The sequence below is a fragment of the Carcharodon carcharias genome, chromosome 12, assembly GCF_017639515.1.
Source record: "Carcharodon carcharias isolate sCarCar2 chromosome 12, sCarCar2.pri, whole genome shotgun sequence".
NCBI lineage: Eukaryota > Metazoa > Chordata > Chondrichthyes > Lamniformes > Lamnidae > Carcharodon > Carcharodon carcharias.
In genome coordinates, this window is record NC_054478.1 from 142,471,800 (window position 1) to 142,486,510 (window position 14,711).

The 14,711-nt window shown below is 44.3% G+C and overlaps 1 protein-coding gene across 2 annotated transcripts in view; it reads right to left on the bottom strand.

The window, feature by feature from the left end:
• The window catches only part of cdk15 (cyclin-dependent kinase 15), a 75,687-nt gene that overhangs the window by 34,344 nt on the left and 26,632 nt on the right, over nucleotides 1–14,711 (bottom strand). For both annotated transcript variants that reach the window (XM_041201079.1, XM_041201078.1), the window contains exons 6-9: nucleotides 3,440–3,534; nucleotides 1,970–2,032; nucleotides 996–1,119; nucleotides 248–368 (exon numbers count right to left, since the gene is read on the bottom strand). In XM_041201079.1, the coding sequence (XP_041057013.1) occupies nucleotides 248–368; nucleotides 996–1,119; nucleotides 1,970–2,032; nucleotides 3,440–3,534 (403 nt within the window). The remainder of the gene's footprint in view (nucleotides 1–247; nucleotides 369–995; nucleotides 1,120–1,969; nucleotides 2,033–3,439; nucleotides 3,535–14,711) is intronic.

The window sequence follows — 14,711 nt, forward strand, 5'->3', positions numbered from 1 at the left end:
AATGTGATAGAACTAAGGCAAGTAAAGGGAGTTAAGATACAGATCAGCCAAGATCTAATGGAATGACGGGGCAGGCTTGAGGGGCTGAATGGCCTCCTCCTGTTCCTATGATAAGTGTTAGTGGGCTGCCAGTTCTAGACTCCACCTCCAATGGCTCCTACTACCACCCCTGCTCGAGGAGCATTGCTCCTGATTTGATCCCCGGAGTTAGCACAGGCTTTGATCAGAAAGGATGTTGAGTCCTCACCAGATGTCCAGGGCTGTGGAGTAATCGGTGGCTCCAAGCAGGACATCCGGTGGACGGTACCACAAGGTCACCACCTGTGAGGAGTAGGTCTGACTGGGCACAGACTTTGCTCTCGCCAATCCTGTGGTCAAAACAAACAAAGAACAGGCAGAGTGTGAGAAACCAATACTGAGGCCTTCAAGAGAAGAGTTGATGGAATGCCTGGAACTACTGGTTTCAGGGGCATTTGAAGGTAAACAAAGCTCACAAGAGGAAAGAAGATTCCAAAGATTAGTTTGTTGATACAGAGTCAGTCAGAGTAAACTGATATCCATGTATTTGTACAGGTACATTGCAGAGAATTCTTCACTCACCCTCCCAGTGAAGCCAATCCCTCTGGTACATTAACCCTACACACACACACACACACACACACACACACACACACACACACACATGCACACGGACACGCGCACAGAACACACAGATGGAACACACAGGCAAACACACACACGCACGTGTTTACACAGACACACGCAAATACATGGAAACACACATGCAAAAATACACAGACGCACAAAGACACACACATGGAGATAGAAACACACAGACACATGGGCACGCATGTACATGGACACACACAGACATACACACACCCATACAGAGACACACACACACACATGGACACACAAATGAGCACACAGACACATACATACATGGATACGCACATGAACACATGTACACATATGAACACATACAATGGACTGACCAAAGTCTGCCAGCTTGAGCTCTCCAACGCAGCTGATGAGCAGGTTCTGTGGTTTCAGGTCTCGGTGCAGGATGTGGCAGTGATGAATGTATGCCAGGCCACGCAGGAGTTGAAAGAGAAAGAGCTGGAAAGGAAAAAAGCTGTTGGTTTGTTATTCAGGAAAGAGCACAATAATGGAGCCAGTCATAATCAGGTCTGAGCCCAGCTCAGCAGCAATGACAAAATATGGAGGAATGGTTGACATTGAGCTCAGTGAATCTCCAGTAACAAAGAAGGGTTACGCTGGACTCTTTCTTTTAATCATTGTCAGGATGTGATCAAAAAGACTAATGGAATTTTGGCCTTTATTCCAAAGAGACTGGAATACAAAGGGAATCTGTACTTCAGTTTATACAGCCTTGGGCAGGTCCCACCTGGAGTAACTGTGTTCAGTTCTGGGCACCGTACCTCAGGCAGGATATCTAAGCTTTGGAGGATATGCAGTGTAGGCTCACCAGAATGAAACCAGAGAGTGACCAGCACCACAGGAACTAGAGAGTGACCAGCACCATGGGAACCAGAGAGTGACCAGTGCCAGGGCAACCAGAGTGACCAATGTCAACTGAACCAGAGAGTGTCCAGTGCCAGGACAACCAGAGTGACCAATGCCAATTGAACCAGAGAGTGACCAGTGCCAGGGCAACCAGAGTGACCAGTGCCAATGAAGATTCACTCCAGTTTGTGTCAACACCTCCAGGGAAGGAGCAGTGAAAATTGGAGTATGAATGGAATCATCAGAATGCAGAGTGGGATGTGCAGTTAAGGTGTCATATCATGGGTTAATCAAGCCCATGTGTGTGTCCTGTATTTTACAGGATCAGCTGAGACTCAGTGGTTTGCCTGATGGATTGTGCCCTCACAATGCTCGCCCTCCCACTGTGTCAGGCTTGTTAACCGGAGCAGTGAAGCTCTGGATCTCCTGCTCCTCGCCTTACCTTGACATTGTGTGTGTGTAGCCCTCCCGGGTGCTGGGTCATGTACTGTGCAAGGTCAGTTTGCTAGAGAGAGAAAGAAACTGGGATGAATATAATGGCACACATATTCAGCCAAGGCAAACTACAAACTGTCCCGTGTAAAGCCTTAAGCACATTACCAAGCACTGGTGTGACATTAAGTGTATATCAACAGCCTTCCCCCTTCTTGGTCCAATTATTTACTGATATTCTCAGCCTTACCCTGTCTGCGGGCAATATTCTTAATAATTTCCCCCCTCGCTTCTATAAGTACAAACAACATTGAATTACATAAATATACAGCACAGAAGCAGGCCATTCAGCCCATCCAGACCATGCCTGTGGGAGGATCCTGTATAGATCTCACTAGCATGTTTCTATGTCCAACACCATCAACCGCTCTGGCTGCCCACTCTGATAGGAGGTGCCGGCGCAAGTCTCAGTGTCGTATTCAACCTCACCATTGGCACTTTAAGCCCACACCCGGCCTATTTGCAAACCACTTTCTTCCACACCCTAAGGTTGCCTCCTATTCTGACCCCAATGTGTCAGATTGTAGCCTCCAGGATTGACTTCCCTGGCACTCTCGCTGCTGGACTCCCCACTCCCTCCCACCCAGCAGTCCTCTCTGTCCACCCGTTTCTCATTGATTCGATTTCAAGATCCTTACTTTCAGCTGCAAGTCTCTACACAGTGTCAAGCCTCTCGAAGACATCACCAGCAACTAGCTACAACCCAAACCCTTTGATCCTTCTTACACTGGACAACCACCCCACCAGAAGCCCTCGCTGACCCCTGACCTCATCACTACTTCCCGAAACAAACTGCCCAGTCGCAACCTTCTTCAAACAAGTGCAAGGTAATTATATCTTCATCTTCATCCCAGTCACCTTCTCTCCATCATCCCAAGCCCCAGTAGCCCAGCCATTTGGTTTGGCTCACTAATCTATCTCTGTGGCATGGCATCTGTGTCCTGCCCCACAAATTCCTTCGCTCCCGATACGTTGTAAGCTTTCACCGTTATACTTGTGCATGCGTGCAACTACATTGCAATCAGAAAGCTATGTGACATTCCCAGGCTTGTATCAAATGGGGTTGAAGTATGGACCGGCCATGATCGAACTGAATGGCAAAAGGGTGCAAGAGGCTGAATAGCCTCCTGATGGTCCCATATTTCCATGTCTTTGTGGAAATCAAAATTCATCGCAGTGTCTCCAAAATATCTGCGTGCCTAAAACCCGGGCCTCTTGCACGTCCCCGATTTCCATAGTTCCACCACTGGCGGCCGTGCCTTCAGCTGCCTGGACCCTAAGCTCTGGAATACCCTCCCTAAACCTCTTCATCTCTCTTTCCTCCATTAAGTGCGTCTTAAAACACAAGCCCTGCTCGGTTACGCTCACACAAGCACGCACGCACTTTTCGCTCCTTGCACACTGGCTGCCATTAACTCACCACGTATTCAAAAACGAAGGTCAGGGTTTCCTGCGTGTGGATGATGTCATGCAGAAGCACAATATTGCTGTGTTTTAACCCTTTCAGCAGCGAGGCTGCAGACAGCAGGAGAAAATCGATCATAGACGAGATGGTTTCAGGAATAGAGAAAAGGTCATTTAGAACAGCAAGTCTGCCCTGTTTTCATGCAGCAACTCACTCACACTGACCCACACACAGCACCCACTTACTGTATATCCAACACACCCGCTTACTGTATTTATAACACACACAATGACCACCCACCGCACCACTTACTGTATATATAAGATACACACTGGCCCACCCACCATACCCACTTACTGTATATATAACACACACAAACTAACACACCTACCACACCCACTTACTGTATATATAACACACACAAACACCTACCACACCCACTTACTGTATATATAACACACACAAACTAACACCTACCACACCCACTTACTGTATATATAACACACACAAACTAACACCTACCACACCCACTTACTGTATATATAACACACACAAACTAACACACCTACCACACCCACTTACTGTATATATAACACACACACTGACCCACCTACCACACCCACTTACTGTATATATAACACACAAACTAACACACCTACCACACCCACTTACTGTATATATAACACACACTGACCCACCTACCACACCCACTTACTGTATATATAACACACACAAACTAACACACCTACCACACCCACTTACTGTATATATAACAGACACACTGACCCACCTACCACACCCACTTACTGTATATATAACACACACAAACTAACACACCTACCACACCCACTTACTGTATATATAACACACACACTGACCCACCTACCACACCCACTTACTGTATATATAACAAACTAACACACCTACCACACCCACTTACTGTATATATAACACACACTGACCCACCTACCACATCCACTTACTGTATATATAACACACACAAACTAACACACCTACCACACCCACTTACTGTATATATAACACACACTAACACACCCACTTACTGTATATATAACACACACACACTGACCCACCCACCATAGCCACTTACCTTATATATAACGCACACTGATCCTCCCACTACACCCACTGACTGTATATATAACACCCTTACACTAACCTACCCACCACACCCACTGACTGTATATATAACACCCTTACACTAACCTACCCACCACACCCACTGACTGTATATATAACACCCTTACACTAACCTACCCACCACACCCACTGACTGTATATATAACACCCTCACACTAACCTACCCACCACACCCACTGACTGTATATATAACACCCTCACACTAACCTACCCACCACACCCACTGACTGTATATATAACACCCTCACACTAACCTACCCACCACACCCACTTACTGTATATACAACACCCTCACACTAACCTACCCACCACACCCACTTACTGTATATACAACACACTCATTGACCCACCCACTTACTGTATATATAACACCCTCATGCTGACCCACCCACTAAATCCACTTACTGTATATATAACACCCTCATGCTGACCCACCCACTTAATCCACTTACTGTATATATAACACTCACACTGATTCACCCACCACACCCACTTACTGTATATATGACACTCACACTGATTCACCCACCACACCCTCTTACTATATATGCAACACACAAACTGACCCACCAATCACACTGACTAACTGTATATATAAGACACACACACTGACCCATACACCACACCCACTTACTGTATATGTAACACCCTCATGCTGACCCACCCCCACACTCAATTACAGTATATACAACGCCCTCAAACTGACCCACACACCACACCCACTTGATGTATATATAAAACACACACACTGACCCATACACCACACCCACTTACTGTATGTATAACACACACATTGACCCACCCACCACACCTGCTTGCTGTATATATAGAACACACACTGACCAATACACCGCACTCACTGTATATATAACACCCTCATGCTGACCCACCCACCACACTCACTTGCTGTATATACAACACCCTCAAACTGACCCACACACCACACTCACTTACTGTATATACAACACCCTCAAACTGACCCATACACCACACTCACTTACTGTATATATAACACACACACTGACCCGGAACCACACCCCCAGAACCACACCCTATTACAGTAAATAAAATACCCTCACAATGCTGCACCCACCACACACACTTACTGTATATGTAACTCTCAAACTAACCAACCCACCACAACCACTTACTGTATATATGAACACACATCGACCCAACCACCACACCCACTTACTGTATATCTAACACCCTCACACTGACACACACACTACACCCACTTACTGTATATATAACACCCTCAGACTGACTCACCCACCACACACACTTGCTGTGTATCCAACACACTCACACTAACGCACCCACCATACCCACTTACTGCATATATAACACACTTACACTAACACACCTACCACACCCACTTACTGTATATACAACACACTTACACTAACACACCCACTTACTGTATATATAACACACACACACTGACCCACCCACCACAGCCACTTACTGTATATAAAACACGCACTGATCCTCACACCACACCCACTTACTGTATATATAACACTTACACAGACCCGCACACCACACCTACTTGATGTATATATAAAACACACACACTGACCCATACGCCACACCTACTTATTGTATATATAACACACACATTGACCCACCCACCACACCCGCTTGCTGTATATATAGTGCACACACTGACCCATACACCGTACCCACTTACAGTACACCCTCACGCTGACCCACCCACCACACTCACTTACAGTATATATAACACACACACTGACCCAGAACCACACCCACTTATTGATAATATAATACCCTCACAATGCTGCACCCACCACATACACTTACTGTACATATAACACTCTCACACTAACCAACCCACCACACACACACACACTGTATATATAACACCCTCACACTGACCCATACACCACACCCACTTACTGTATATATAACACACACATTGACCCACCCACCACACCCATTTACTGTATATATAACACCCTCACACTGACCGGCCCACCACACTCACTTACAGTATATACACCGTCAAACTGACCCCCACATCACACCCACTTACTGTATATATAACACACACACTGACCCACACACCACACCCACTTACTGTCTATACGACACCCTCACACTGACCCACACACATTCACTTACTGTATATATAACACACACACTGATCCAGAACCACACCCATTTATAGAAAATATAATACCCTCACATTGCCGCACCCACCACACACTTACTGTATATATAAAACACTCTCACACTAACCAACGCACTACACACACTTACTGTATATATAACACCCTCACACTGACCCACACACCAAACTCACTCACAGTATATATAACACATACATTGACCCACTAACCACACCCTCTTGATGTATATATAATACACATACACTGACCCATACAGCACACCCACTTGATGTATATATAACACACTCACATTGACCCACCCACCACACCCACTTGATGTATATATAATACACATACACTGACCCATACAGCACACCAACTTGATGTATATATAAAACACCCTCACGCTGACCTGTACACTACACCCACTTACTGTATATATAATACCCTCACACTGACCCACACACAACACCCACTGACTGTATATGTAATAAACACGCTGACCTACCCACCACACCCACATACTGTATATATACTATACACACTGACCCACACACCACTTACAGTATATATAACACACACATTGACCCACTCATCACACTCACTTATTGTACATATAACACCCTCACACTGACCCACACACCACACTCACTTACTGTATATATAACACCCTCACACTGACTGGCCCACCACACTCACTTACTGTATATATAATACCCTCACACTGACCCACACACAACACCCACTGACTGTATATGTAATAAACACGCTGACCTACCCACCACACCCACATACTGTATATATACTATACACACTGACCCACACACCACTTACAGTATATATAACACACACATTGACCCACTCATCACACTCACTTATTGTACATATAACACCCTCAAACTGACCCACACACCACACCCACTTATTGTATATATAACACACACATTGACCCACCCACCACACCCACTTACAGTATATACAACACCCTCAAACTGACCCACACACCACTCTCACTTACTATATACATACACACACTGACCCAGAACCACACCCACTAACAGTAAATATAATACCCTCACAATGCTGCACCCCCACACCCACTTACTGTATATATAACACTCTCACACTGACCGGCCCACCACACTCACTTACAGTATATATATAACACTCTAACACTAACCCACACACCACACCCACTTACTGTATATATAACACTCTCACACTAACCCACACACCACAAAAACTTACTGTATATGTAACACCCACACTGACCCACCCACCAAACCCACTTGCTGTATATCTAACACCCTCACGCTGACACACACACCACCCCCACTTACTGTATATATAACACACACACTGCCTCACCCAACAAACGCACTTGCTCTATATATAACACACTCGCACTGACCCACCCACCACACCCAATTACGATAGAGACAATTCCCTCGCTCCTTACCAGCCAGCACGGCAGTGAATTACAGTACATAGAACTCAACCTCACTCAGTACCATCTCTCAGTAGGGTGAATTATGGCATGTATAACACACTGTCACTCTGTAACATCCATCAGTGGAGTGAATGATGGTATATATAATTCACCCACGCTCTGTTCCACACTTTACTAGATTGCATTGTGATGCAGAATTCAACATCGCTCTGTACCATCCCTCACTGCAGTGAATTATGGTGTATAAAACACACCCTCACTCAGTACCATCCCTCACTGCAGTGAATTATGGTAAATACAACTCAACCTCACTCTGTACAATTCCTCACGGCAGTGAATTATGGTATATATAACTCACCCTCTCTGTGTACCATCCCATATGGCAGTGCATTACGGAATACATAACTCACCCTCACTGAGTACCATACCTCACGGCAGTGAATACGGTATATATAACACAACCTCACTCTGTACCATACCTCACGGCAGTGAATTACGGTAAATATAACACAGCCTCACCCTGTACCATCCTTCAGTGCAGTAAATTAAAGGTATATATAGCAGACCTTCACTCTGTACCATCCCTCACTGCAGTGAATTACGGTATATATAACACACGCTCACTCTGTACCATCCCTCATGGCAGTGAATTATGGTACATTTAACACATCCTCACTCTGCACCATCCGTCACAGCAGACAATTACAGTATATATAACACACCCTCACTCTGTATCTACTCTCACTGCAGTGAATTACGGTATATATATATCTCATCCTCACTCAGTACCATCCCTCATGGCAATTACTGTATATATAAAACACCATCGCTCTGTACCATCCCTCACTGCAGTGAATTACGGTATACATAACGCAACCTCACACTGTACCATCCCTCATTGCAGTGAGTTACAGTATATATAACTCACCCTCACTCTGTACCATCCCATATGGCAGTGAATTACGGTATATAAAACACACCCTCACGCGGTACCATCCTATATGGCAGTGAATTACAATAAATATAACTCACCCTAACTCTGTACCATCCCTCACTGGAGTGAATTACAGTATATATAACTCACCCTCACTCTGTACCAACTTTCAGGGCAGTGAATTACGGTATATATAACTCACCCTCACTCTGTACCATCTTTCAGGGCAGTGAATTACGGTATGTAAAAGTCATCCTCACTCTGTACCACCCACCACAGCAGCCAATTATGGTATATATAACACACCCTCACTCTGGACCTACCCTCAGTGCAGTGAATTACGGTATATATAACACACCCTCACTCTGGACCTACCCTCAGTGCAGTGAATTACGGTATATATAACACACCCTCACTCTGGACCTACCCTCACTGCAGTGAATTACGGTATATATAACACACCCTCACTCTGGACCTACCCTTACTGCAGTGAATTACGGTATATCTTTCTCATCCTCACTCAGCACCATCCCTCACAGCAGTGAATTATGTTAGATATAACTCTCCCTCACTGTGTAACATACCCCACGGCAGTGAATTATGGTATATATAACACACCCTCACTCTGTACCATCCCATACGGCAGTGAATTATGGTATATATAACACACCCTCACTCTGTACCATCCCATACGGCAGTGAATTACGTGAGGTATAACTCACCCTCACTCAGTACCATGCCTCACTGCAGAGAAATACGGTGTATATATAACTCACCCTCACTCAGCACCATCCCTCCCAGCAGTGAATTACGGTATAAATAACACGCCCTCACTTTGGACCATCCCTCGCGGCAGTAAATTATGGTATATATAACGCACCATCACTCACTGCAGTGAAATACGGTATATATAACATACCCTCACTCTGTATCATCCATCATAGCAGTGAATTATGGTATATGTAACACACCCTCACTCTGTAGCATCCCGCAGTGCAGTGAAATACAGTATATATAACTCACCCTCACTCTGTACCATCCCACACTGCAGTGAATTACAGTATACATAACTCACCCTCACTGTGTACCATCCCATACGGCAGTGCATTACGGGAGATATAACTCACCCTCAGTACCATACCTCACTGCAGAGAATTACAGTATATATAAATCATCCTCACTCTGTACCATCCCTCACAGCAGCGAAATACAGTATATATATCTCAACCTCATTCTGTACCATCCCTCACGGCAGTGAATCAAGGTATATATAACTCGCCCTCACTCTGCACCATCCTTCACTGCAGTGAATTATGTTATATATAATTCACACTCACTCTGTACCAGCCCTCCCAGGAGTGACTTACAGTATATATAACTCACCCTCACTCTGAACCATCCCTCAGTACAGTGAATTACGTTATATGTAACTCACCCTCACTCTGAACCATGCCTCACTGCAGTGAATTACGTTATATATAATTCACCCTCATTCCGTACCATCCCTCATAGCAGCGAAATTCGGTATGTATATCTCACCCTCACTCTGCACCATCCCTCACGGCAGTGAATTACGTTATATATAATTCACCCTCACTCCGTTCCATGCCTCACGGCAGTGAATTACGGTAAATACAACACACCCTCACTCTGTACCATCATTCACGGCAGTGAATTACGGTATATATAACACACCCTCACACTGTACCATACCTCACTGCATTGAAATACGGTATATATAACTCACCCTCACTCTGGACCATCCCTCGCAGCTGTGAATTATGATATATATAACACACCCTCACTCTGTACCATCCCTCACGGCAATGAATTATGGTACATTTAACACATCCTCACTCTGCACCATCCGTCACAGCAGACAATTACAGTATATACAACACACCCTCACTCTGTATCTACCCTCATTGCAGTGAATTACGGTATATATAACACACCATCGCTCTGTATCATCCCATACGGCAGTGAATTATGATAACTATAACACACACACTCTGTCCTATCCAACACTGCAGTGAATTACGGTATTCAAAACGCAACCTTACACTGTACCATCCCTCATTGCAGGGAGTTACAGTATATATAACTCACCCTCACTCTGTACCATCCTACATGGCAGTGAATTACGGTATATATAACTCACCCTCACTCTGTACCATCCTTCACGGCAGTGAATTACGGTATGTAAAAGTCATCCTCACTCTGTACCATCCACCACAGCAGCCAATTACGGTATATATAACACACCCTCACTCTGGACCTACCCTCACTGCAGTGAATTATGGTATAAATAACACACCCTCACTCTGTACCATCCCTTACTGCAGTGAATTACGATATATTTATCTCACCCTCACTCTGTACCGTCCCTCAATGCAGTGAATTACGGTACAAATAACACACCCTCACATCCTTCGCAGCTGTGAATTACAGTATATATAACAGAACCTCACTCAGTACCATCCCTCACTGTGGCGAATTACAGTATATATAACTCACACTCACTCTGTACCAGCCCTCATAGCAGTGAATTACGTTACATATAACTCTCCCTCACTATGTACCTCCCAAACGGCAGTGAAATATGGTGTATATAAGTCACCCTCACTCTGTTTACATCCAATATGGCAGTGAATTACAGTATATATAACTCACACTCACTCTGTACCATACCTCACTGCAGTGAATTACGGTATATATAAAACTCACCCTCACTCTGTACCAACACTCACGGCAGTTAATTCTGGTATATATACCTCACCCTCAATCTGTACCAACACTCACAGCAGTGAAGTACGGTATATATAACTCATACTCACTCTGTACCATCCCTCGCAGCTGTGAATTACTGTATAACAGAACCTCACTCTGTACCATCCTTTACTGCAGTGAATTACGGTATATTTATCTCACCCTCACTCTGTACCATCCCTCATTGCAGTGAATTACAGTATATATAAGAAAGCCTCATTCTGCACCATCCCTCACTGCAGTGAATTACGTTATAAATAATTCACACTCACTCTGTACCATCCCTCCCAGGAATGAATTACAGTATATATAACTCATCCTCACTCTGTACCATCCCTCACAGCAGTGAAATACGGTATGTATATCTCAACCTCACTCTGTACCATCCCTCACGGCAGTGAATCAAGGTATAAATAACTCGCCCTCACTCTGCACCATCCTTCACTGCAGTGAATTACGTTTTATATAATTCACCCTCACTCCGTACCATGCCTCACGGCAGTGAGTTACGGTAAATGTAACACACCCTCACTATGTACCATTCCTCATGGCAGTGAATTACGATAAATATAACTCACCCACACTGTGTACCATCCCATATGGCAGTGCGTTACGGGAGATATAAATCATCCTCACTCTGTACCATCCCTCACAGCAGTGAATTACGGTAAATATAACTCACACTCACTCAGTACCATCCCTCACTGCAGTGAATTACGGTAAATATACCTCACCCTCACTCAGTACCATACCTCACTGCAGAGAATTACGGTGTATATATAACTTATCCTCACTCTGTACCATCTCTCACGGCAGTGAATTACGGTATATATAACACACCCTCACTCTGTACCATACCTCACTGCAGAGAATTACGCTATATACAAGTCACACTCACTCAGTACCATACCTCACGGCAGAGAATTACGGTGTGTATATAACTTATCCTCACTCTGTACCATCTCTCACGGCAGTGAATTACAGTATATATAACACACCCTCACATTGTACCATACCTCACTGCATTGAAATATGGTATATATAATTCACCGTCTCTCAGTACCATCCCTCACAGTACTGAATTACGGTACATATAACTCACCCTCACTCTGTACCATCCCTCACGGCAGTGAATTACGATAAATATAACTCACCCTCACTGTGTACCATCCCATACAGCAGTGCATTACAGGAGATATAACTCACCCTCACTCATTACTATCCCTCACGGCAGTGAATTACGGAATACATAACTCACCCTCACTGTGTAGCATACCATACGGCAGTGCATTAAGGGAGATATAACTCACCCTCAGTACCATACTTCACTGCAGAGAATTACGGTATATATAAATCATCCTCACTCTGTACCATCCCTCACTGCAGAGAATTACGGTATATATAAATCATCCTCACTCTGTACCATCCCTCACTGCAGTGAATTACGGTATATATAACACACCCTCACTCTGTACCATCCCTCACTACATTGAATTCTGGTATATATAACTCATCCTCACTCTGTACCATCCCTTACTGCAGTGAAATAAGGTAAATATAAGTCACCCTCATTCTGTACCATCCCTCATAGCAGCGAAATATGGTATGTATATCTCAACCTCATTCAGTTACCATCCCTCACGGCAGTGAATTACGTTATATATAATTCACCCTCACTCCGTACCATGCCTCACGGCAGTGAATTACGGTAACTATAACACACCCTCACTCTGTACCGTCCCTCACGGCAGTGAATTACGGTATATATAACGCACCCTCACTCAGGACAATCCCTCGCGCAGTGAATTATGGTATATATAACACACCCTCACACTGTACCATACCTCAGTGCATTGAAACACGGTATATGTAACTCACCATCTCTCAGTACCATCCCTCACTGCTGAATTACGGTATAAATAACAGACCCTCACTGCAGTGAATTATGGTATATATAACACACCTTCACTCTGGACCTACCCTCACTGCTGTGAATTACCGTATATCTTTCTCATCCTCACTCTGCAACATCCCTCACAGCAATGAATTATGTTAGATATAACTCTCCCTCACTGTGTAACATACCCCACAGCAGTGAATTATAGTACATATAACTCACACTCACTGTGTACCATCTCATAAGGCAGTGAATTATGGTATATATAACTCACCCTCACTCTGTACCATCCTTCACTGCAGTGAATTACAGTACATATATCTCACCCTCACTCAGCACCATCCCTCCCAGCAGTGAATTACGGTAAATATAACTCACCCTCACTCTGTACCACCCCTCACTGCAGTGAAATACGGTATATGAAACTCACCCTCACTGTGTACTATCCCATATGGCATTGTATTACGTGAGATATAACTCACCCTCACTCAGTATCATGCCTCACTGCAGAGAAATACGGTGTATATGTAACTCACCTTCACTCAGCACCATCCCTCCCAGCAGTGAATTATGGTATAAATAACACGCCCTCACTCTGGACCATCTCACGCGGCAGTAGATTATGGTATATATAATTCACCATCACTCACTGCAGTGAAATACTGTATATATAACATACCCTCACTCTGTATCATCCCTCACTGCAGTGAAATACAGTATATATAACTCACCCTCACTAATTATCATCCCTCACTGCAGTGAATTACAGTATATATAACTCACCATCACTCTGTACCATCACACACGGCAGTGAATTACTGTATATATAACAGAACGTCAGTCAGTACCATCCCTCACTGCAGTGAATTACGGTATAAATAACACAGACTCACTCAGGAACATGCCTCGCAGCTGTGAATTACTGTATATATAACAGAACCTCA